Below are 26,991 nucleotides of genomic sequence, written 5' to 3'. Positions count from 1 at the left end.
ATTTTCCGTTAAAGTTTTTAATCCTATGTAGAAAATTAAATATAGAAATTAAATATAAGCTTAACTTATATAATTTGTTTCACAGCTTTGAGAATACACGTCTCCAAAACGACGAAGAATATCTTGGACAAGTTCGGGACATTCGATCTTGAGCTTAGAGGAGAGGTGGAGTTGAAGGGAAAGGGTAGAGTGACATCTTACTGGTTGACCGGTTGTTCGGAACCTGATTCTAGATTGGTCGTGCCGAAATATCGCAGGCTTAGTAGCAGCCAACTTGAGAACAATCTCAATCCATTAATCTTTCCACCGAATAATACAAATGGCTCAAAAACAAGCAACAACACCTTCATCAACTTGGCGGAATTATCATAATTAATATTTAGCTCTTTTTTAGGATAAAAAGATAAAAAGATTGCAATTGAAAATTATAGAGAAAAAAATATCCAATGTGGTACACGCGTCACAAATTAGAAAAGTAAGAATGATCATAGAGACACTACTTTTTGTTCGATACTGTTTTTCGATGTATAAAAACGATATAACACTACATTAATGTGAATTGGATGTAATAAAGTAGTTTTAGTCATATTACAATTATAACTTTTATTCGGAATTTTACATCAATAGCATTTTATTTATTTAAATAAAAGAAATACGATAGGCTCTTCATGGACAGGGGTATGTATAGTAAATTAATTAGCTAAGATACTGATCATTTAGCTTTTAACCTTGGGGTATAACACAATTAGTACGTACAATAATACAATAATTTATCTTTTAAGAATGATCTACATAAACTACTCTCTAATCTTTAGTTTATTCTTTTTCTTTTTAATGTAAAAGTTTGATGTAAAAGGGAAATATAAAGTAATTCAACCTCAAATACTTATATTACCTTTTTAGTGCTTTTTATATATGTCACATTGTATTAATTTTATACATATTTGTTTTCGTCAACATACTCAACATATATTTTTAAACATTACAGTGATATTAGCACTTCTCTTTTCGTCATCATTATCATTATCATGATCAATATTTCTCTCTCGCTACTGTAAACGATTATAAATCTCTGTGATCTCTATAATTGTTATTTGTCATTACGTCTAGAAGATCTCGTCGAAGATCGATTCCATTTGTGACAAAATCTTGACAATAGATACATCGTTGTAAGCTACTTAGACGCCAGGAACATTATTAGTCTGCAAACGAAAAATTACACGCTGTACATATGAATTACACTCTATTGTGTATTATATTGTAATAAAGTAACTCTACAGTAGCTCTTCTCTAGGATCAATCTTTTACCTAAAACTGATGGCTTTAGCTGCAAGAAGTCTATTGCATTCCGCCGTGTCCGGTAGAGGTAACGTAAAATACGGACTCTCGTTTTCTTGCTCGGTGAATTCGAATCTGTGAATTCTCGGATGGACCTTCATATCGCCGAACGGGCCTTTCAAGATCAAGTAATAAACTGGTAGCGGATAAGTAGTTTTTGTCTTTAATATCAGCTACGAAACATATTTTCATACTTAGATCACAATATCTATATCATTATCGGATTTATATTTCAATAATCTCTTTTACTCTTAACTCATATACACGCGCACGTATATGAATAACGATACTTAAAGTTTTCTATGAAATTATAAAGACATGCGGTTTTTCGTACTTGGTAAGTTATGTCTCGCTCTGAACTTTGAGTAGGATCGCGTTGATTACTGTTGATTCTGGCCTTTACTACCCATTGATTGTTGAAAGCGCCAAATCGAGAGGTTTCGTAAAATAGTTTGTGAATAAATTCATCAGTGCGATATGGCTTCATCTGTAAATCTACAAATGATAAAATTTTACAGATAATTGATAAATCTTCGAGCATCTGTAGCTACAAAAGAAAGAGAAGATACGATAAAAAAGTAAATCAAGAGAGTAAAATTAATATCATGATACAAAAAAGTTATTTATGCAATTGTAGTTTCCGTTGCTGCTAGGAAAAAAAATACATTTTCTATCTAATAATCTACAGATTATTTTAACATATTTTGTCTAACGTTATATAATAATGCTCAAGAATTGATACAGACCGTTGAACGTGATTTTCTCGTAGGACAAAAGATCAAAGACATTGTCATAGAGCCTACGTTCTTCCAAGGTACGAGCATCGATCTCACACAAAGCCTCCATCACGTCCGCACCCGTACGATGAGGATGAACGCAGTGGCTTTCATGTTCCGGAATCTCGTGATTCGGGCCTCGCCACGGACAACCGATTCTACTATATTTGCAACTAGATATCCTGTACAAGTAATTAGACATTGGATATGAGCATACACGTACACAAATATGTTGTACAACAGGAGAACATAGAAGGTTGAGAGACAACTTTTATGTAGGATTTTGGGATTTTTACATGCATTTCTAATGCAAGGCATATATTAAATTTTAGGAAACTTAGAGAAGTTATGTACACATAAATAAATTGCCTATGTATTTGCGCAGTTCACCTGTAATTATATTATAAAGAGATCAGTTGCATTACAGTTAGAGACGTCAATGAGAAATCCTCGTAAAATTGTAAATTTTGCCTTACGAATTTACCTTTCCTCACACATAGCCTCTTCATGGTGTTCTAAGGAATTTCGTGGGAATTCCTTCGCGCAATATTGACATTCAGCAGGTAACTCAGACACGGCTTTTTCGACTGCTAGATTTCGTGACGCGGTGGTTTTGCTGATTTCGATTCTGCAGTTGGGACATGTTGCCATCTCATCCCGCAGCCTGGCATCTGCGAGGACATGAGTGAAGCAACCAGCACACATCAAGTGTCCATTAGCACACTGTGAACATCATTGCAGCATGTATTATTAACGTTCTTGCTGTATTATTATTATATGCTGTGTTATTAATATTCTTTTGTTAAACTTTCTTTTTTTATATGTTAGAAGATTAAACACCTAATTCTCTCATATATGTACATTATATGCTCATAAACGAATGTATGTTATTTAAGATATATAACTTTCTAAATTACAAACTTTAATGACTTTTCATAAGAAACATATAGCCAACATTATTCAATGTATACATTAACAACAAATCGATTTTTTTTCTACTCAACATTTTGTTATGCATATTCATTTTCTGCTTCGCATTCTTATTTGCGTATACTACAGAACTCCCAGAATTAAACCCAAATAGAACCAAAAAATTAATGCTATGTATATTACCATCACTTTGAAGTTTAAACCTGAAACACAAAATCGTACGGATACTCATTAATCACAACTATCAACATGTATTTATCAAAATGGTCTGTTTAAGTTATCACGAGTACTCTCTAAGAAATTACTTTAAACAATATCAATATATCAATGACAGAAAGGAAGAAACAAGGATGATGACACAGTGGGACAAGTGAAAAGGGGTGTTTTATGCGAAATAACTAACTAATAACCTTTAAGAATATTTATTTTTGTTTTGCACTATACAGTTTGTACAGATCTTTGTCTTGTTTCTCTGTATTCGCTTTCTCTCCCTCACTCTCACTCTCTCGCTGTTGACTATAACTGATGGACATCGGTTTCGCATTAATTTAACAATAAGCCTTTATATTCTCATTTGCTCTCTCTGAATATGTTCCCTGCCTCTCGATAGTTTCTTATATTAAACATAGCGTTTCGTAAGATTCAAATATCATTTATTATATACGTTTCATAAGATTCAAATATCAAATATATTATATACTAAAGAACTACAAAGATCTAAAATCTTAAGTACTTCACTATTTTATCTAACCGTTTTAATAGAGATATAAGTGAAACACGGGGCTTCCAACCCCCGCTATTCTGTGAATCACAGAAACATCGTTTTTTATAAATGCGATAGATTCTATGTAAAAAGAAAAGGGGCAGAGTGTGTGTGGAGTGTTTGTAGAAATTTACAACTGAAAGAATACAATGAATATAAGTCTTCAGTGTTATAAATGAAAACGTCTACGTGCATCTGCATAAGGGACTTTACACTATGAGTTTACACACATGTCCGTTTAACATTAATTAAGAATATGAGAATAGCTGATACAACCTCTCGTATTACGTTACAATAGTTATTATAAATCCCTTTACGCCATATATTTCGCGTCGGTATTCTAAAGAAAAATGTATCGAGATGAAAAATTAACGGAACGGGTTCTAGGGAATATCAACAAACAGTTCACCGTGTATCCCTCTTGCGATCAACGTTCTAAACAAGTATGAGTAGCTGCATGCATACACACAACAACTCGAGAATGCTGCTTTACATTCTCTTTAAAGTAGCTCCTAGACAACTCATATTATTATACAACATGATACTGCACAATATTATTGATTATCTGATGGCTATATTGAGCTTCCAGTTTTGAACTGTTCAAAGAGAGTATCAATAATATTGTCAAAATAACTGTATAATAATATTAAGCGTCCTGACGTTGTTTAAGGTACCTATTTAGGGATTCCAAGAGGTATTACCTATATCTCTCTCTTCAGTAGTTGAAATTAATTATGAATACCGCGTTATACGCAGGCACAGTTATAATGAGGGAACCAATATAATTAACTGCGAAAATATAGCAAATGCGCACATAGAAAATTTTACGTGTAACTATTCATATTAGGAAAAAATGTTCTTTCTTAAATAAGTGAAATATTTGATCTCTCAAAGCAAAGATATGCGTATACGTGTCTTAGCTTTAATATTTCAAATCTGTGAATATATTGCAAAAGAGAAAATTTCTTTCGTACATCACACAAGTTTGCCACACAGCGATTCACTGATAAATATATCAGCAGCCATGTCTTTTGCTGCGTTTAGCAGCCTCAGCAGTTGAGAACACTCGCTGTTATTAATGTATTCTTCCGGATCATCCCCAATCAGACTTTAGATCTAGAAGAATACATCAATAGTAATGAGTGCTCACTCAACTGTTGAGTTTGCTGAACTCAATCATTTTTTTTTAATATAAAGAAAAAAATATAAAGTCACCTACCTGCGGAAAACTTAACATGTCTTGTCTTGTCTCAATAGACAAACTCATTATTCAACCTGTGTATAAAGCTCAGTTTATGAAAAACAGGGGACTGTATGATTATATTACGGCTATACTTTCGGGTTTTCGGCGTGTATTTTAGTATTGTCAACAAAAAATACATAAAGAGAGATCCATGTTTGGCACTGATCAGCTCAGTATCGAGATCCATGTTACGATTGTCACATTTAGACTGCCAATAACAAAATAGAAAAAAAATGTAACTATTCAACAGAGACGATTCATTAGTTCCATACCTAGATTGCAAACCACTTCGACTTGTCACAGCGAAAAAAAAATAAGGAAAAGTAAAAGATGGAATCGGAGAGAGAGAAAAAAAAGAATGTTTAGTAGAGGGATAAAGTTGAAAAAGGAAGAGGAGGAGGAGGAGGAGAAGAAACGCAGTTTGCTGTGAATAGTAAAGTAGCAATATAATAACGCGATGAAAGATTCTGCTTTTGCATGGCGTATATACAAACTTTCTCAGAATTAAAAGCGTACGTTCCAATACGAGATATTTGCAGCTTATAATCGATTCGGTCGCACTTCTTTCGGAAGGATCATCGACGCGGTATGAATAGGATGCAACTTGGGCGATGTAAGACAGAGCCTTCTCTTAGATGGACGACCACACTTGTACCTGGCGAGTATCTAGCAGGTTGTGTCCACGACAAACGACCTGGACTGATCTTCCGCAGAGGAAACGAGGCTCGTGGATCAGATCGCGCGACCATCTCGTCTCTACGTAATGTCGCTCTAAAAATCGACCTCAAACGGGTCGATGGACTGCCACACGAGTAGGACGACGCGGGATGTGAGGGGAAAGGTGGTATCGCACATTGCGATTGTCTGGCGCGTCTCGACTCGCGAATTTCAGACGTCATAAATTTGAGGACAGGTTTTTTTTCTATTTATCTTTCCGATAACGACACGAGCTGCTCGTTACATGCCAGACCTCCCAGGCAGAGGAGGTGGAAAAGGAGAAGGGAGGACCGACCTACCTGATAGACGGCCGCGCGAGGCAAATCGAGGCATACTGCGCAGCAGAGGATGCCGCCCAGACGGTGCTCCAGCTTCTGCTCCGTTTTCGCGGCGTCTTCGGCGCGAACTGTCCTGCGCCGCTTCTTGTCAGGCTCGTGGAAGTCCTCGGGCTTGTCGTGTTCCTCGCGTAGCGGGGCCGCAACGACGGCGGCCGCCGCTGTCGCGGCTACCTGCTCCACGACGCCGCTCGACGATGCGGGCTCGTTGCTCGGATCCGCCATGTTGCTTGTTTTGGAGTTTTCCCCTGAGCGAACGCGAGAAATGCGCAGATGTAAAGAGACGCCGTTCCTCCACCTCCTACACTTCTCTTTCTCTCTCTCTCTCTCTCTCTCTCTCTCTCTCTCTCTCTTTCGCTGTCACTCGTCCTGACCTGACGTAATGCAATGCGCGCACTGTTCCTTTCCGTCTCTCTTTCCCTTCCCTGCGTTTTTTCTCACCCTTTCGGATTTCGAATTTCGGGTTTCGGGATGTATTAGCAGCACCCGAAACCCGGAACTCTAGCGTGCCGGATGCTCTAGCGTGCTGAGTGCTGACTGTACCGCGACGGGAGCTAACAATTTTTTTTTCTTTTAGAATAACCCTGACATAAGTGCGAGTAACCTCGTACATATAAACACTGTACACAAAATATATGTACATAATATATACGTGTGTATATATATATATATATATATATATATATATATATATATATATATATACATACGTACATATATACATACGTGTGTATATATATATATATATATATATATCTGTATATATATATATATATATATATAGAGTATTCAAAATTAATTTAACTTAATAAATTGTGCAGATTTCGAGATATAATCCTTGATCTTCTTTCCAATCGTGCCTTCATACGGACGTTTCACGCGATCGCATGATGTATATACGTGGGGACTGAGGACAGATATCTCAGAATGAGGTTATGTCGCCCAAAAATTCTTCGCGATCGAGGTCCTGAAGTTCGGCGAATGTCGATCGAGGAGAACAATCGATTCTTATCTTATCGATCGAGCATTGGAACGTCGGCACGGGAATTCGCGGCTGGGAATTGATTATGCGAACGAGGCGGATGGATCATGGAGGATGAAGCAAAACTCGGATCCACGAAAGCTCGAAACGGGACGTACATCGCATATTGGTTGATGAAGGTCAGTGAACGCTACGTCGCTTTGTTTACGCGTGCCAAGGGATTTAAAACTGGGCTCAACCTGAATGTAAAACTACGTTGGGGAGTTGTCGGAGGGTTGGCCTCGAGAATGAAAAATTCGAAAAGTCAGAAGAACCGTATAAAATAAATAAATAAATAAATATATACATATATTTATATCACATTTGTATATATGTAGTGTATATGTGTGTGTTATGTAATATAATAATAAATGTATATATACACATGCACAATATATAATGTATAATATATATATTGTGTATGTTATGTGTATATAATTGGCCTAGTTTCCACCGAGGGTTTAATCCGGATCAGAATGTAAGAACCAACCAACTACAGTCGAGCATTCCTTTGCCGTTCGACTATAACAGTGGTTGGTTGGTTCTTACATTCTAATCCGGATTAAACCCTCGCTGGAAACTACGCCATTGATATGACTTATTTAAAATAAAAAATATAAAAAAGATTCCAAAAATTTATTTAAAATATATATTTTAAATATGACGGAGTCTCCGTATACACATACACGCACGCACACACACACACACACGCGCGCGCGCGCATGTACACGCACATACATACACATGCATGCACGCACGTACGCACAATACACAGATATGTGTATATAATAATATGTATTCATATATTTATTTATTATCATAAAATAAAACAACATTATTGAAACATAATTTTAGTTTGATAATAAGTTACTAATTAATTCTTAGTTCGCGCTTTAGAAAGCAAAGAGAATGATTTTTGAAAATATAAAGAACGTGGGTGAGATAAATATAGGCATGCAGCAACCCTTTCCCCTTTCCATATAAATAAAAGTGATCTCCAGACAGGAAACGAGATAAACTAAAAAGAGTTACAATAACGAAAAACACATATGTACATAAAAATCAAAATATACATACTGTACGCCAAGATGGAATAATTCGATCGAATAACTATTATTAGAATGAAGTCTCAATCGTGTAATAAAATCACGGACCAATCGATCGCTCGGGGCTATCGGAAGCACGACGGGGTCAGTGATCGAGCGAACGCTTTGTTTACATCTAAACGCGCCGTATTTTCGATAATCTCCTTCCCGGATTTCGTCTCTCTTTTGATTCACTTCGGTCTACATGAAGACGCAATACTAATTTCGCACAACAAATCGCGATGATAACGATAACGTGCCAACTAACTGATGACTCATTTCAGAAAGTCGCGACTTTTGTCATCAGTATCAAGATGTTCAAGATAGGATAAGAATGCTGGTTTTCAAGTGAAATGAAAAGAACAATCACTTGCGGATTTTGAAAAAATTCTATCGATGAATGGCTCAGACATTTTATCCTCCTTTATCCAATAACATGACCTTCAAGCTTGACTTCCCGAACAATAGTAATGCGTAGTATACGATCGGAACAAAGCGACTGTTAGACGCCCGCGTGGGATATACGAATAAAAGTATCGATCTACCTAGAAACAGCCAGCAGAAATCAGAGAAATGCATTAAAAAATTTTCTATTCAAAATTATGTTTAACAAATATATAAATTTGGCGGTGCATAAAATTATGAAACACATGAGCAACTTGCTCTAAATTAAATCAACAAGAAAAAAGTACGAGGCTCACGTTCAAGATAAAATCACAATAAAATGTGATAAAATGGGTGTCAACTTTAACTTTAACTGAATCTTTAACGTAATCTCGTACTTACCTGTAGCACTCTCGTATCCGGGCACCAAATTTTCGTCAAATTACACGGCCACTCAACGGCGATAACAGTGACTACACGATCAGAAGAATCCAGTCGCGATCGAATCGTCCACAAGTGAGATGAGAAGCTTGGATTATGGGGACACGCCGCATCTGCTGCACCAGATGCACCGTACAGAATTACGAGTCTCGACCAATCGCGCGAGGCTCAACGGCATGCGAGCGGGGCATACCGAGATGCATGGTGAGCCCGTGAGGGAGTCCATGAGGGCGTCAAGAAGGCTGCGTTCCTTGGAGAAACGCAAATCAATGACAAAGAAAATTCGCATCTGTCCTCAAACAAAAAGAAAATTAATGCTGAGATTACGCATTTAATTCCTAAATCAACGTTGTTTAGGAAATAGAAAATTGATGAGGGCATGAATATGGAATATTGAACATTCGCAAAATAAAAGACTTGCACTAATTACATAAAAAATTAGATCCTGAAAATGAGTTAGTTTTCATGTATAATGTAACCTATAATATGTATAATATAACTAACAAAAAATATCATAGTTGAGATATTCATAGTTGGTTCTTATTTCAAGATTATCTTAAGTAATATCTTAAAATGCTAATACGGCTCTGTGATTAACTTATGACACTTTGAGACTGTATTTAAGATAGTTTCAAATATCTATAAGAACTAATTATGAATATCAGTATATAGACACAAGACTCAAACATGAATAGTTTCTAAGCTAAATGATGCTTTCCAGCAAGAGAGATATAGTATATTAGTATAACATAGATTACTTGAGCTTTAACATTGAAAAACAACAAGGATGTAATGATTCACTCTATTATATTGTATTATCTGTGTTTTTTGTTGGAAAATGCACATAGTGTATTAAAGATGCTCTGCAAGCACAAGTTTTACACCACTGATACATTATAGCAAAAATTATTCATTATCGAACATTATGTCTATATCTTCTATTTATCACATTATAAGCTGTATTATATATGAAAGCTAACTTATTTCATCGGAATTAATTTTCTACACACACACGCGCGTGCGCGCACGCATTAACACACGCATGCACACATACAGTACACGCAACACACATACGGGATCCTTTATATAAAAATTATGATCAGGTTTCTTCCGCTTGACTTAGCATTTCAGAATTTCATTAAACAATAAATGATGGCTCGCACAATAAATCAACAATAAATCAGACTCGCATGCTCGATAATGCTGAGGATCAAGAAATAATCTTAACTTCGTCAAATACCTTCTTCCTTTTTTTTTTTTATTAATTCACTTCGGTATTGTTGTAGCCGATTTATGTCACATACTCGCACGTAATTATCTTCTTAAATTCACAAACAAATGCATAGTCAAAACTATATTTCAAAAAATTGGTCTTCAGTAACTTCTCGCATGCTGTTGTGAGAAATATTGGGACACATTCTAGATTTTTCTATATAACTGTAAGCGAAATAATTACATGCGAATACTGTCTAATTCTCTGTACATTCTGCCTATAGTTATTTAAAGATTCGCTGAAAAACAATTCGTATGTACCAAAGAGCCGAGACGCAACAAGCTTTTGGAAAACTCACTTCGCTTTATCCCTTTTCGCAAATATTATCCTCGATACATATAAAAATAATGCTCGTTCTTTGTTAAACAAATTTGATTAAGCTACTACAATACTATCTGTAACGGTGAAAGTTATTTGTCGCAGAAAGACTAACATCTTTAACCATCACATTTAACTGTACATTCGACTGTACGCTGCATGTGTCGCTAAACTGAAAGTCGAAAATATATATCGCCAATAAATTAGTTTTGTTAACCGTGCAAACCAAACTTAATTAATTTCGCAATTAGAATGTGTAGTTACTTCTCTATCATTTTATCACACTGTTTGTTATTCGTTAAATAATATTGTATTGTATTTACATAGACATCCTGAATCACGGTATTTATATATAGTTTTTTTCTATATATAGTCTTCTCTACGATCTAAAGAACACTATTATTTCACGCTGAAAAATTTGGAGAAATGTACAATAGCGTATCACGCTACAAAATGTAGAAGAGTAGAAAACTTTCGGTATACGCTGCTGTTACTTAAATATAAACATTTTCCTAGACATTACAACCGAGAATTCATTTTCCAGGCGGCTGTCGACTTTGTACTTTCCATAGTATTTCTGAACTATCTTTCGCTACATTGCGTTTAGTATTATTAGGAATTGACATATCTAATCTAGGTCGAATACAGAACGTTCGTTTCTCGCTAACAACAATGTTAATACGCTTTGAGTTATTGCTCGACATAAGTAGCTTCATTCAGGCCACGGCACGCTCACGATAGTCTCTTCTCAGTGCAATTGCAAGTCAATCGAGGATCACGATGGATTATTGTTCCATTGGATACCGTGCGGTATCATAAATATTTTTCTATGTACATGCATAACGTGTACTTAATTTATTAATATTTACAAATACACAGCTTCTTAGATTGCAATTTTCACCAATATGAAAGTCTCTTTTTAAATGCGAGTTTCTTCTAGGTTCGTTTACTGCTCGCTGAAACTGCGCTTCTGCCACATTTGAGATTTGTCATTCTTTCTCTGAGCAATAGTATTTACATCTGTAAATGAGACGGTATGGTTATGAATTTACAAGTAGAAACTTTATATAAGAAGTCTTACATATGACTTTACCTGTCGCATCGCGATTCATTTCCGTTGTCATATCACCACTTAATGATTCCGGTAACTTGATTTTATTGATTTGTTGCTGATTCTGCATCTCAGACACAGTCGTGAATATTATGTTAGTAAAGTTCTTCAGTCCGTTATATGATTGTTCCAACTGCTTTAACTTGCCAATTAATTCTACGTCGGTTGTGCGTACCTCGTTCATCTATAATAATTAGAAATATTGATGATTAAAATGCCGATCAGTAGAGTTTTGTTTTAATGTGCACCTTTTTTGTCAATTGTTGAATCGATGCTAGAACGGAAGCCTGCTCAGACATTTTAACGCACTCCCCTTGCAAAGACATCATTGTTGTATTAATGGCCGCCGTTGCTTCTTGAAGTGAAACTAATTTTTTCTGCAACGATAAAAAATGAGATGTAACAATTTGATATTCCAAACATGAATTTATTATAAAATCTACATATCACATGATACTTACGCGATCCTTATCTTGGTCATCGGCGACCCATTGCAATTTGCTCGACAGGGTTTCATTAACATGCGTTAAATTATTTATTAAATGAGATATCGTGAGGTTTAGTTTGTCAGTCTTAACTTGCGTTTCGTCAGTGCTCAATATTTGAGGCTTTTGAGTAATGTTCGACAATTCTAACATAGTATGCTACAAAAACACGGCGATGAACAAGTTAATTTCATTTCTACTATTTTCATTTCTGCTTCTATATAATATTGATCGTATTTACCTTAATACTGCTAATGTTTTGTTGCATAGTAGTCTGTGCATCCTGTACCCTCATGTTCGTCTCTTTTAGGGTATTCACTGTGGCCCCGAGATCCCTTATTTGACTACCAAATGTTGCAACGCTAGTTGACAACTCGTCCAAGCGTTTCGGCAAATTGGCCATCTCAGGCGCAGCTTGAAAGTATTCTTGTACTTTATGCAAGTCCTGCTGAATATGCGCCAACTGTAAAAGTATCGATCCAGAAGGGTATGAGTCATCCCGGTCAGTAACCGATCGCAATTGAATTATCGATGTTACTTGTGCGGTTTTACCTGTACCGTAAAATTATTTATCTGCTGTTTAAGATCGGACAGTCTGGAGAAAATTATTGTTTGGTTGTTTTGGAGATCTCTCGACAACGAGTGGCATTTCTGTAAAGCGTCTGGGACACCTTCGCTGCCCGCTATCACTGTAATGTAAAAGAGATTAAGCACAAAAGTGCAAAAAAATATAGAATTATGTGATATCATAATGATACTAAGTTCTGAAAGGTTCTAATTAAAAATATTTACAGAAATCGATTTTTCATTCGCATTGAAAAAATCTACTAAATTTTAATAAATATTTATTGGAAGTACTAATTAAATATTTCCTAAATGTAAACATTTATTACTTTAACTATTATTTTTTTATTAAATAAATATTTATTGTAAGTAAATGTTTAATTACTGTTTATGAAAAAAATATATATTAGAAGCTTTTTCATCCATTTCTTACGATACTATTTATGTTTCTGAACAGCGTATACTGAAAACATCATTTCAACATCATATTTGTGTTTTCAAGAATGCAATCATGATTATATAAGATAGTTATTAAGCACGTTACTGTAAAAAGATATTTGCTATCGTAAATTCTATATTTTAAGATTGAAACTGACGGAATAGCTCTACCCTAAGATTTAATAAATTTTTTATCTCAATGTAAATTAGATATTTAGATATAAAAACAATTATATTGCATATTAATTATATTGCATAAAACAATTATTGCATATAATTCAAGTTAAGTACACATATTTTCTTCTCTAATTATTAACTTGATTTAACCGCTTAATGTTGAACTTTGCAGATGCCTGACCAATACCTTGGTCTAACTCGGTTCGCAGAGCAGTAAGCTGTTGACGAACGTCGATGAATAACCATATCAGACTGGCGGTCGCTAATACTGAGGCACATGCTAAAAAAGCGTTACAAGCCTTAAGGAATCCGGGACAAACACGTCCCCTTCTGCCTCTGCATTTGCGTCCGTTTCTGGTAGAGACATTCCAATATTCCGAACGATCGTCGCTGCTGTCAGTCAACAATTCCTATAAAAATGTAAGAAAAACAAATGTATTTTCTATTAATCAGTATTGAAAAAATAATAACATAATCTTCATTTATATTACAGTCATCATTTCTTTTTATAACTCATATATCATTTCTTATTTTCCTTCTTCGCACTGAATTTTGTTTTAGATTTTTTAAGCACATTAGCGGAATATTTTCCATCAACGAGTCTGTCAGTATTCATATTTTGATTCACACTTTTATCTTATTTTCGGGGAACAGTGCAAACATTGACACAAATGGTTTCGAAAAAATAATTTGTTTTCGCGTCTTTGGTGTAAAATCTATGCTAATGCCAAATATATTTTTCATTATCTATGCATTACATATTTAAGGAGAATCTTATTTTATCTATCATTTATTTTTCATCGTTCGCCTCGAGAACTGCCTCGACGTTGTTCTTCGCGAAGAAAAAATCGATACCGAATTTGCGAAGAAGTATTTAGAAAGTAAAGATACAAATTTTTTAATTTGTACCTTTACTTTCGAAACATTCCTTCTTTACTTTCTAAATACACTATTTACAAATCTTTCGCTGAGAATTATTGACACACATACATCTTTATTTTTCGATATAGTTACCGCCATTCAAACTTTTATTAAGTCTGGAAATCTGCTTTTGTATTCCTATATCATAGAATTCTGCTAGCCCTTTGAACGTCATAATCTCTTCTTTGATCTTTATTACTCTATTATTGTCAAACTTCTTTCCGGCTAGATATTTCTTAAGACCGGGCATTCAAAAAAATTCATAAATAAATCATAATCTTTTTATAGTATAATATGCTTGTAACTCAATATGTTTATAACAAAATGTCATGAGATGATGTCGTAAATTCTCGGAAGGTCTGATGTTCATTGATGTTCACGGTAATCTATATTTTGGATTTTTACCTGACTGGGAAAAAGTTTGACGACGTTGAGATGAAAGAAGAGGTCATGACGTGATTCAAAAGACTGGCAGCAGATCTTTGACGCAGGAATAAAAAAATTTATATTTTCTTACAAAAACACTTATTAACTATCAATAAGTATTTTGGAAAATTATGGCGATAACTATGTCGAAAAAGAAAAATATATGTATATAAATAATCTCACCAAAACATGGAAAAAATAATTTTGCTGAAGTATTTAAAAATTTATAGATATAACGGAATAAACCTGAGAATAATTTTATTGGACCATCAAAATAATTACGTAGAAAACTGAAGCATGACGAGTAATATTGCAAAAAGTTTTAACATTATATAACAACAGTTTGAGCGTCCTACATAATTATCTTGATCTAACAAAATTATTTTCAGATTTGTATCCAGTTAAAATTTTAGATACTTCAGTAAAACCGTTCTTGCCGTAAAGATGTGAACAGATTTTTTAATAAATTTAAGAACTTTTGTATCTTTATTTTTCGGACATCCCTTGTAATTATTTTACTCACCTGTGAGCTGCGTTTCCCGGAATTCCGGCGGGAGATAGCGTGCGCCGGTGCCAAGGCGTCAAGTTCCTTCCTCTTCTTCATCTTCTTCGTCGGCTGACGAAGTGGCACCGTCACCGCTACCGAGTCCATCTCAAGCAAAACTGCGCCGCCTATTTTTTAGGATATTCTTGGCGAATTCCCGATTAATACACTTCACTTTCAATGTTTTTCGACAGACACTGCACGATCGCCGTGAATTTGGAGAATCGTTCCGTTATCATTTCTTAATTATTAGTTAACAATATTGCTTGACCGCTGACACAAAATTTGCACGACTTTTCGATACTTATATGAGCTCAAACGGTGCGACTGTTCGGAATTAATCGGCATAAAAATCTTTACTTCAGTCTACATCTTTGTCTGTGAAAATATCGAAAAATATTTAATTTAAAAAATATCGCTTTCTCGTTGTGCTTTCGAGGTCGTCCAGAGAGCCGATACACTTTAATTAATTCGCAATTCTCGTTCAAATATTAATTGTATCTCGTATATCTATGCATATTCGTTAATTGATCACTGCTTCTAAAATTAATTATATTTCACGGATAAGTGACTATATTACAAAATGTGTAATAATTGAACGATATAACGACCAAAATTATTGTTCCAATTAGCGTCAAAGCAAAGTTTCATAATACTAATAGTAATTTAAAATTGATTAACACAAATATTAATTAAAAACAACTGATATAAAGCTCATTAATGCAAACAAACATGTCAATGTAAGTGCTAAGATTTCAAACAATTTTTTCTGATAAAGAAATTAATTTTGAATTAAACGCTCTGTTAAATAAATTGTTAGATAAAAATAGGATTATAAATCATTACATTTAAATGTAATATTTTAATGTAATATTAGGCAAAAAATATAAGAATGAAAATTCTTGGTGGAAAATTGTATAATAATATTATAATTTTAATCAACGTTTCTCAACAACCTCAGCACTATTTTTTAATCTCATTGACATTTTCAATTCAGAAACGTCGATATTTTTATTAAATAATTTATTAAATAAAGATGTCCCACATATATCTATTATTACACTTCGTTATATCACGTTCGTGATAGTTGTGTATCTAAAGATCCAGATTTAAAACTCTCGATTAAAGTTTAATTAGCAGTCTATTATCGCAATGAAGCGATAATCGTAGCACATGATAAACAACGATACATTACAAACAGTGCAAACAAATCAACTGTCCAGAAACTCTTCACAATTTCATAAACAAAGTGAAGTATAATTTGGACGAGAGACGAATTTTATAAGCGGATAAAAAAAATCCTACACGTGATTGCGATAGAAATCAGGAGATTAAGCTTCAGATTTCAAGAAACTAAGTGGACGAACGAACTTTATGTACCGAACGTTACAACGACGCGTTTGTCACTGAGGCAAGAAGTTCTTATCAGTCGGCCGGTACCTGATCACCTTTGCATTCACACACGTATGTACATATATATACCGATCGAAAAGCTGGATTTGAATTGAACACGCGTGACATGCAACGATGTACAATGACTATTACATCTTAAATGAAAGAATGACCGCATCAAAATTGCTCAACGGCGAGAAAAAGGCAAAGAGCTGGCTTTGATAAGAGCAATCGTTGTCGTAACGTTAATCTTTCCAAGGCTCTCTTTATATTTGTACGGCGGTAGAATTATTTGATAAACGCGATAACGAACACGAGATGTACTTTAAATGTCATCACGCTCGTAAGAATCTGATATACATAGGTATTTTTCAAACGAAATTTAATTGTTAATCCTAGTTACGGCAATTTGATGATCCAATTTGATAATAGAAAAGTTAACCTCGCTTCGCGAGCGAAGAATTGGAATCGTTTATATCGTTTTCTGTTTTAAACATAGTCGTCCAGAACGGATCGAAGAAAAACGGAATATATAGTATCGAAATTAATTTTAGATAATGAAATCGATTAGATAAGAGAGAGGGATAAATCCGCGATTAACTATATTGATTAGAGTTATTTTTTGACAACTTCGAAAATTCAAATTCTTTCAAAGCTTCAAAGAATTTAAACCTTCAAAGTTAATTTCTAACTTCCGAAGTTTAAGATGCCTTTAAAACTTCGAAAAATTTATTTGTAGAGAAAAAATTAAAATATATTTGTATATTTTTTATGAAAATATATACATATATGCGTTACTGTTAGCTATATTAAATTAATAATTATATAATTTTGATTCTTCGTTTTTAATACTGAAATTTCAAAGTTCGATGTTCGAATGTCGAAACCTTCAAAATAAAGTACCAACCTTACTATTGATACTCTTCTTGCAAACAAAATATACAAGTACGAATGTCAACCGTATTGAACTTTTTGTATTTTTGTTTCGTAACTGAATTGATTATTTAACTACGTAAAATCAGCGTGACGATAATATTATCACGACATTTAACCTATTGACAACTCAATTGATATTACTATAATTATGTAGTTATTGAATGACGGAATTATTATAGCTAAAACGAAGCAGCGAAAATTCATTTGTTCAAAAATTCTTTCATTTAGTCTCCTCTTATTTTATGTCCGTTCTTATTTTAACGCGATTTTAAATTCAATTTAAAGAGTTTCGGGTGCGAAACCATTAATTCTATATGATGTGGGTCGGTCGCGCGATCGTCTGGATGGAAATACGTCGCGACACAATTACTTGCTCGCGGCCCTGAACTCGATAAGATACCGATGTGCGAGGAAAAAAGGCCATTTTGTCGTTCACATTTAAATACTGTTTCAAAGTAGCTATATATATATTATATATTATTCATCTACTATTAGATTATCTATGAAATAAACTCTTATTAGACTATCGATAAAGTAAAGTTTAAAGACTAAAAAAATATCACAGCTCTTCATTAAGGATACATCCAAGAAGGAAGATAAAAAAAAAGCAATGTCGAGGGAGAAACCGTTGCAAAACAGAATTGAAAAGTCTTGGAATTTTATATGAACGTATAAAATTTTAATGCACTGAAACTCCAAGAAGGCCTCCGGAATTTTGGCAAATTTACGATAAATACGGAAAGACGTCTACTGAGTATCTCGCGAGTCGACGACCACAAGCAATGTTGCATGCATACTCAATTAACGATAAGTAAGACGACTCGATTACTGTAATAATCGATTCCGCTTAATCGCCACGGCTGAAATCCTCTTTTCATTGATACCTAATTAAATCGCGTGATTGCATTACGTTATCGTGGACGCATTTTTTGCTGAATCATGTATCTTCAAATCTTCGTTTTATGCACGACGTTGCGTGTCACTTGAATTATATGTTTCACGACGAAGTTGCGATAACGTACAATGAGGACGAAAGAAAGGAAGCAACTGCGTATATCGGCAATGCTAACGACAAATATTAGATACCTTGCTAATTAAGCGGATGTTGGTTAGCCGTCTGTCCTCGCGCCGATATACGCAGAACTTTCGTGCGTAATAGCTGTATGACTAATTCTGTCGATTAATTAACATTTAATACCACATGAAGCATCAAGCCTTTCATCATCGGTATCTCTTACATACACTCTGCAGACTACTCGCATTTTAAAAGTCTATACGGAATGAACGGTTTTGCTAAAGCATCTAAAAATTTAATTAGATACAGATCTAAAATAATTTTATTATTTTAGACCATCAAAATAATTATGTAGGACGCACAAACTGGTTGCTGGAATGTCAAAATTTTTGCAACATTGCCCATTATGCTTGAGCGTCCTCTATATAATTATTTTAATATTCCAACAAAATTATTTTCAGATATGTAAATATCTAGCTAAATTTTTAGCTGGATACTTTATTAGAATTATTCTTTCTGTACATATAGATAGTCAGCTATCTTATCGAAGTACACTCGGTATTCAAAAGTATATATTGATCATTCTGATAAATATATCCAATTCAGTAAATAATAAATACGAAATCGATTATTGAATTGATAAACGAAAACGAAGTAGCTGATACAATACGTCATTACACGCGCAATCTGCACTTCATTATCTGAAGTAAATGTATTTAAAATAAATTACATACACTAAAAAAAATTCTAAATTTTAATGAATCATTTATTTGAATACCAACTAAATATTATATAAAGATATATTTATTTGATGCAAGAACCATAAATTTAATAATCATTTTTTTTATTGAGTAAATATTTATTTATTATAAATAAAGTTAGCAATTCAAATAAATATTTATTAAAATTCAGTACGTTAGTTTCTCAATGTACAGAATTACCATGCCAACATTTAAGTTTGATTGGCGCTTCTTCTTACTTAACAATATCCTACGTTTGTTAAATTCTGAAGAAAGAGAAAAATGCAATATTGCGGAAGTAAGTGTCGACGATATATCGACTCAACATCAGGGTTTCCGCGTGTCTGCTTAAATATTCATTGCATTTGCGTCAGTAAGGGAAATAGAGTCGCGATCGCGCGACAATACGCGTGCAAGCTCATGCCAATGGCACGCCTCTTTTTCCATTCATTTCTTAATCAGGAAAAGCATCTCTTCTCATATGAATAAATAAAAATCAGTCGAGAAAAAAAGAAAAAAAACGACGAGCCAATTCTCTCATGGTCAGCGCCAATGTTAAGTGATGATTCTATGACAAATAAATTAATAACGAAAATCGGAAACTATTTCTCGTATGCTCTCATAGAAGCTAATCTTTTAAATGTAAATCTATGTAAATGCCAGGGACAATTTTACGCTCCTCGTATATGCTCTTTGCATTCGTATATGCAAATCAATTTTATCTCGCTCGCTTTTGACATCATCTAATTTACCACTTCCAGTTTATTTTGCATTTGTGCTTTCTGCCTTTAATTTCCTCTTCTTTTTTCATTACTTAAGAAATTAATCTCCTACATTAATTTCATTCAAATATAAAAAATATTTTTCCAATCGTTTTTCTGTTCCAATTTCCATCTATTTATATTTATTTGTATATGCATTCTCTCGTGTTTCTAATTTTTTACCTACGAGACATTCAATCCATTATTAACGTGAGATATACAATATGGTTACATTTAATTTCATATTTAATAAAAAATACTAAGAATTAATATCTTATATTAATAATGGATTAAATATTTTATAGGTAAAAAGTTAAAAATCAGAAAAATATTGTATATCTTTTATTAATCCCCCGTTAATATATCCCTTATTAATTTCATTCATATTTGAATATCTTCGATCGCTCCATATCCGATTTCCGAAACCTATAATACCTTCCTAACATTTATATTTTATCGCATTCGAGTTCCACATTTAATAATCGAAGGATGCAAAATATTCGAACAAGAAGAAGACGAAGCAGAGGAATAAGACGAGAAACAGGAAGAATGAATATTAGATAGCAAGCTCTCACACAGAACACGCAGAACTTGACCTACGAGGGGGATGAATTATAGAAGCGATTCCTAATCGATTACCGCGCGGCGGACGGAAACGGGTGGACGGCACAAGCAGCGACGGCGACGTCGTCTCGTTTTTCTCAGGCAAAAATTCTCAAGGAATGATCTGCGAATTGTGAAGAAACACAACGGAGTCCTGGATGACACACTCACGAAGTGTCGTCGACAAATACCGGTAATATCGCGAAACGACGCGCGGCGTCGCGACGCGGCACTCTCTCGCCAGCTGCGCCGTCCGATATCGACTCGTTGAGGGTTGGTGGGCGACTGAAGCCCCACTGGAGGGATTTTCCTGATAACAACCGTACTGCGGAATATAGGGAATTTTGAACAGTGCCGCTGAGCGACGTCGAGCGCTAATTTGATAAGACCATGAATTGGATTTGATTTTTATTATTTTTATCACGACTGTGTTTAAATACATGTTCTAGGATTTCATTCGGGATAGTTAAAAAAAACATGAATAGTGATTGTGAATTTATATATCAAAAAAATGATACATACTTAATTATACTGAAAACAAATATTGTTCATTTGATTAAATTAATTTAGTCGTCATTATTTCTTTCATTGGAAAATGTATATATTTAAATCAAATATATAATATGTTTGACTTAAATACATACATTATACATACATTATATTAGGTGTTGGAATTAATTCGTAGCGTTTTTTAATGAAAGAATGTTATTTATTTCACATGAGCATTAAAAAATACATTAATGAAAGTACTTCCCATCACTTGTAAAACGCTACGAATTAATTCCAACACCTAATACTTTATCGAAAGAAAGGCAAATTAAATTACTTTAAATGAACAAATTTTCTTCTCAGTGTGAAAAAGCAATAATAATGAATTCTGTATTAAGGAAATGTATGCAGAAAATAACAAATTACAGACTGCAAATTACTACTTGAAACTTGAAAATACATAATAAAGAGTATTTATTAATGTTAACATTAAGAGTATTTAATGTTAATTTAATGTTAACATTAAATTAGTGTATATAATAAATAAATTTGTTTCTTCATTAATCAGATTTATATTAGATATTTAGAAAATACAGAAATATATAGCACATAAATTTATAATAATTTATATGAGATAATTTTAATAAATATCAAGACATTCTTAATTTATGTAATAAAGTTATTAAAATGCTTGTCTACATACTGTTAAAACATACACAAATTATTATATTATCTTTTGCATAAATTTTATTTTAATTATTCAATTATTAGAAACAGTGCTTAAAGTTTACAATTTCTCATGAGAGAAAGAGAGATTATAATAAATAATGAAACGTTATATACATCAACAGATACAAATAGATTTAATTAGAACCTTTCCTATTTTAATTCTGATAGCCAAATGCTATTTATCAAAAGATAAAGAAATTATAGTTCTCAAGTAAACAAAAATGACATTTACCTGATTTTATAGACATATCCATTTTCTTAATCTCGCCATACAGTATAGTTGCTAGCCAGGATAAAGCGATCAGCCAGAACGTGATCAATACAGCTGCTAACCACAAGGATATAATCCTTATATCCGACTTGTTACAGCCACAAGAATTGCTATGTCGGTTTCTAGACAAGATCCGTGATTTGTGCCGTCTGCAATTAAAAGATACCATCATACAATGTTGTAGTTATCTTAGCCCATATTAGATTAGAGATTAAGATTCGAATTTACCTATTCGGAACAGAGAAAACCAATATCAGTTTAATGAACTTTGCTCTGATTAGTCAAATTCCAATCTCAACTTCAATCGCAAACTCTAGTATGATATGATATATAAAATGTCATTTGTAGTAATATTCCTATTAAGCTCACTTTAGATGTACATAAAATTATATAAATGGAATTCTGTTTCAAATTCTGTCATGAATTACATTGTAGATCGTGTAAAGTAGGCTTTAAATATAAATATAAGTAACGTATTACCGCTTGACTTTCTTCTTTTTCTGAGGGGCAAGAATCAGGTCAGTGCTGTCGGAATCGCTTTCCGACAGCATATCGAGCAAGCTGATGGATTCTTTCGAATTCATCTTCTTCGGGGGCTTCTCCATCTTCGTCGGGAGCGTGTCACGAATCTCCGAGACCGTCGGATGATCGTGGCCGAACGCAACGTAACGTCATAACCTCCGTAAGATCCTTATTATCGTAACAGTCTCTTTTTTTTACAACAATGTATTTTCAATTAAGCTACTTTGGTTGATATTCTACCGCACTAATTCCTCAAGTATTTTGCAAATTAGGACGAAACAAAACACAGCAAGATACAACTCACGCACTCTAACTCGTCATAACCTATGAAGCATATCTGTTCCTTTTACGTGCACCTTCTACACTTTTCTTCGAATTTTTTCTTTAATTTTTTTGCCTCTTCCTTTTTGATTTTGAATAGCTAATTTAGACAATTCGTGTAGAAACCCATTTACCTTTTCGAATTTTTCCTATACCATGTAAACGTTTAGTAACTGTTGTACGATCAGCATTTAATTTTCTGGCAAGTTTTGAAATGGATTGTGCTGGATTTTCAACAATGCCTGCAATTCGATGTCTTCGAACTTTTTTGGTTGACCTGAACGTTCTTTGTCTTTCAAATCAAAATTATCACTTTTAAATCGTCGATACCAGTACTCACACGTGCTACTTGATAGAGCAAACTCGGAATAAGTTTCTTGCGATAAAACGATGAACTTCGGCAACCGTTTTTTTCGAATCAAAGCAATAAAGTAGTAGATGACGAAAATGCTCTTTATCACGTTCCATTTTCGATCACACTAAAAAGTATGGTTATGTTTTTCCATCATGGTGAGATCGAATATATTTTCTATCTGCGACGATATGAATGAATTTACTGTACTACGTTTTCTCCTCCTCTCGCTAGTTACTTCGAATTCTATAAATTACAGATTTACAAGTTCGAACTTGTGTTCGCACTATATATCGAATCGCTTCAAGTCCTTTGTAATTACTATCTAAACAAATATATAAAATGAGGCTCGAAAGAATCTATCAGTGAAAAATGTAAAAAGCCCATCGTGAAAATGTAAAGAGCCTACATCAGTTGTTCGGATGCACAGAAAATTCTTTATTTTCGTGAATGTAACAAAACGAATAAAATATATGTTTCGATTCAGGTCCTTATCAATATAAAATATAAATCGAAATTACATAAATAACGCAAATTCCAAGTTGATGATTCTCGAATTTAGTTCGTTCTTCTTTATTCAAATGTCAAATTAGTTATGTAATGAATAGCCCAATGATTATCAAAAATATTAATTTATACAATAATAATATAAAAACTTATAAAGTATGTAAAGTATACTTATAAATATATAAAGTAAAACCGAAGTCATATACATGCGTCACTAAGTAGAATCACATCGCTCATCAAATTGTCAGATTTGCTGTGTAGTCATTAAAAAAAAAAAACACAAAAACGAAAAATTAGAGAATTATTAAAATCATTTGTCTGAATTTTAATTATATCAACTTACATATAAGTGTTTTCTCGCGACTCGACGTAAAGGTCTTGTGGTGTCGACCAGTCTTTAAATAAGTACCTTTTCCTCTCGTCTAATATCTTGACATTTTCCCAATCAAAATCATGTTGATGACTAATTCTGTATTCTGTTATTACGGAATGCTGTGTAGTGTTCCAATTTATGTGATTTCTATGTTCATTTATGCGTCTTCAAACATCTACCTGTTTGGCCCACATATGATGCTTCACAATCTCGACAATCAATTTTATATACAATGTCTGTGTAAAATAGCTTAGGACGAACGTTTTTATAAACTGATGAATCCCCTATTAATCCCTTTATATGCTAAGTGTTAAGTCTTCTTTTAAAAAATTTTTGATCTTTTCTGATAAAAGTGCTATAAAGGGTATTATAAAAAACTTGTGATTAATTTTATCTTCATTATTGTCCGTTGTCTTATCTGTAGATGTGTTACCCTGGTTATTCCATTGTTTAAATTTTTTTGACAACCTATTTTTGATTTCAGAGAGTATGAGTTTCATACGTATATTGATAAGGAATTGAAGGAAACGTATATTTTATTCATTTTGTTACATTCACACAAGAAAGAATTTTCTGTGCATCCAAATAATTGTGGGCTTTTTTACATTAATTACTATAAGTTATGCTGCTTCGATTACACACAATTTGTTCCGAAATATTTTACGTGAACTACTCCGATTTCTACTTCGAGAATTTTACAACTCGAGCTGTGTTTAGATTCCGAATGCCACCCAGGTGTTATTTTATCCTTATTGTGTCTCTATCATGCCCTAGAGAACAGCAAAAAATCATTCATTTTACACTGTAAATACTTTGAAACATTCTTTGATTGGTCAATTCGCAAAATTCTTTTTACTGATTGATCAACGAAGTATTTGCAGCGCTAAGTGAATCGCATCCCGTATAAAGCCCAATTTTTCATTATCTGATTAACTTGTGGTTAAGCTTAATCTGATGTTTCACCTAATAGACTTCACTATAACATCGTTACAGTTGAAATTCATTGGATAAAATATCAGGTGAAGCTTAACCATAAGTTAATCAGAAAATAAAAATTGAGTCCTAACTTATGTAATTTAAGTTAACGCCGTGAGATGTCTCTGCATGCTATTTTTGACCCGTTTCTGCACACAGAATGTGGCAACACGCGGTGGTAATTGACCCGAGAGCGATGCATTCAGTATTACACCGCTCACTGAGCTCTTGCACTTGATTGGCATATATATTCTATTAGATAAAAAAATATAGACCAAGCACAGGTGCAAGAGCTCACTGAGCACTCAGTGAGCAGTTGTAATACTGAATACACTCATTTAGTTTATCGCTTTTCCTAAAAGCGAAAGAACTTCCGTTACACGCCAAGCGTTACCATCCTGTCTGCAAGAGTCATTTGATGTCGTGTGCGTTTAAAGCTCTAGAGTCTAGATATATCAAAGGCGCAAAGGTTCTCCATTTTTTACCTAATAATCACATCATATTTAAAAAATTATCATATGACAACAATAAGCACTTATTTGACCACTAAATAAAAAAAATGGCGATCGAAATAGCCAATAAGAAAGTTGTCGGCATTTCGGCTTAGGTAAAAGGCTACTTTGGTATATCTATAGAATTTTAACGCGTTCAGAAAATTATAAAAGCGCCAAAAATTATTAAAATCTAAAAAATAATTTATCAATAAGTCAGTGCGTATAATTTCGCATAACGCATAAAACTGATTCTTCATTAGATTCTTCATTACCGTAGAATCACAAGCGTTGTTGTCCAATCAGAATCAAATAACTTGACGTTGATTGGACGGCAATGCTTGCGATACTGCGATTAATGTAGAACCAGCATAACGCATAGAGCGTAAGAAAATTAATCAATTAGAGTCTTTTATTTCATGAAAAATAAAAAAATTAAGCACTTTGATTGGTTCATTATTTTCGCACGATTCTTATGCTCCTGTCCTTACTAATTCGCAGAAATTAAATTATTGTGTAGGGGTTTTCGTTGTTACCATACAGCTAGCACAGAATTTATAGCAATATCGCTGCAAAATCTCTACAATATTGCTGTAACACGCAATGTTGCAGAGTATTGCTGCAACTTTTGTGCAACTTTATGCTGTACGTATCAACATTATCCCCTTTTTTTATGCTCAATAATTGAGAATGGATTAAAATGGATTGAAATTATCCGTATTTTAAGTTTAATTGAATCTAATTGAATAAAAAAATTTTTCATTTTAATGGATCCAATTGAAAATTACATTTTTTATTCGGAATTTCGAATAGAACAGTATTTCCTATGTGCATAGAAAAAGCTGATATTATTTTTAGATTGAAAGGCATAGAAATATATATTATGTATTTTCATGCAATTCTTATAAATAAATAAAAATGCATTCGGATTGAAAAGGATTTATTTTAACCTTGCGTGTTTTTGAAAATCTGAATTCATTTCAATCCATTTTTATTTACTGAGGAAATTGTCGTGTAACCGGAACATCTAATATATATAATTATATTGAGCCTTATATTTGGCCAGTATTCATGACTGTTCTTATTTTAAAATTGTCTTAAGATGTTAATACGTGACCGTTTACGACATCTCAAGACTATATTTAAATTAGTCTAAAATATAAGAATCAACTATGAATACCGAGTTAAGACATCTTTTATCACATTATAAATTCCATTATATAT

At 33.5% G+C, this 26,991-nt stretch overlaps 3 protein-coding genes and 1 long non-coding RNA gene across 19 annotated transcripts in view; 2 read left to right on the top strand and 2 right to left on the bottom strand.

The window, feature by feature from the left end:
• The window catches only part of LOC105154729 (atrial natriuretic peptide receptor 1), a 90,301-nt gene extending 89,418 nt beyond the window's left edge, over positions 1-883 (top strand). For all 4 annotated transcript variants that reach the window (XM_087410840.1, XM_087410836.1, XM_087410838.1 and 1 more), the window contains one exon: positions 86-883. In XM_087410840.1, the coding sequence (XP_087266966.1) occupies positions 86-372 (287 nt within the window). In that variant the 3' untranslated portion in view covers positions 373-883. The remainder of the gene's footprint in view (positions 1-85) is intronic.
• LOC105154739 (zinc finger TRAF-type-containing protein 1 homolog) lies at positions 589-9,168 on the bottom strand. 3 transcript variants are annotated; one of them, XM_087410990.1, is made up of 7 exons: positions 8,995-9,168; positions 6,067-6,350; positions 2,599-2,837; positions 2,085-2,296; positions 1,673-1,833; positions 1,309-1,511; positions 589-1,202 (listed from the first exon to the last, which is right to left on the bottom strand). In XM_087410990.1, the coding sequence occupies exons 2-7, from the start codon at positions 6,325-6,327 to the stop codon at positions 1,175-1,177; spliced, it is 1,104 nt and encodes a 367-aa protein (XP_087267116.1). In that variant the 5' UTR covers positions 6,328-6,350; positions 8,995-9,168; the 3' UTR covers positions 589-1,174. The 3 variants fall into 3 exon arrangements, with proteins under 3 accessions (XP_087267116.1, XP_011068756.1, XP_087267114.1); XM_011070454.2 differs by lacking the exon at positions 8,995-9,168 and adding an exon at positions 3,228-3,247 and having other exon boundaries at positions 6,067-6,238; XM_087410988.1 differs by lacking the exon at positions 8,995-9,168 and having other exon boundaries at positions 6,067-6,474.
• Positions 6,468-15,213, top strand: LOC147911002 (uncharacterized). Of its 2 annotated transcripts, none has more exons than XR_015546621.1 (3): positions 6,468-6,724; positions 6,924-7,263; positions 13,572-15,213. It is a non-coding gene; the product is annotated as an uncharacterized LOC147911002 (long non-coding RNA). The 2 variants fall into 2 exon arrangements; XR_015546622.1 differs by having other exon boundaries at positions 6,468-6,739.
• On the bottom strand, positions 10,271-23,949 carry LOC105154736 (uncharacterized). 10 transcript variants are annotated; one of them, XM_087410956.1, is made up of 10 exons: positions 20,929-21,031; positions 20,735-20,861; positions 15,270-15,668; positions 13,587-13,809; positions 12,773-12,909; positions 12,462-12,683; positions 12,197-12,379; positions 11,984-12,112; positions 11,718-11,919; positions 10,271-11,644 (listed from the first exon to the last, which is right to left on the bottom strand). In XM_087410956.1, exons 3-10 carry the CDS (start codon positions 15,396-15,398, stop codon positions 11,571-11,573), a joined length of 1,299 nt encoding a protein of 432 aa, XP_087267082.1. In that variant the 5' UTR covers positions 15,399-15,668; positions 20,735-20,861; positions 20,929-21,031; the 3' UTR covers positions 10,271-11,570. The 10 variants fall into 10 exon arrangements, with proteins under 10 accessions (XP_087267082.1, XP_087267080.1, XP_087267072.1 ...); XM_087410954.1 differs by having other exon boundaries at positions 20,774-20,861; XM_087410946.1 differs by having other exon boundaries at positions 20,735-21,040.
• Between the last annotated feature and the right edge of the window lie 3,042 nt (positions 23,950-26,991).

The sequence above is a fragment of the Acromyrmex echinatior genome, chromosome 1 (assembly GCF_024713525.1).
Source record: "Acromyrmex echinatior isolate Ae372 chromosome 1, ASM2471352v2, whole genome shotgun sequence".
Lineage (NCBI taxonomy): Eukaryota > Metazoa > Arthropoda > Insecta > Hymenoptera > Formicidae > Acromyrmex > Acromyrmex echinatior.
The sequence above is the reverse complement of the archived record's forward strand: the minus strand, read 5'-3'. Positions and strand labels throughout refer to the sequence as shown.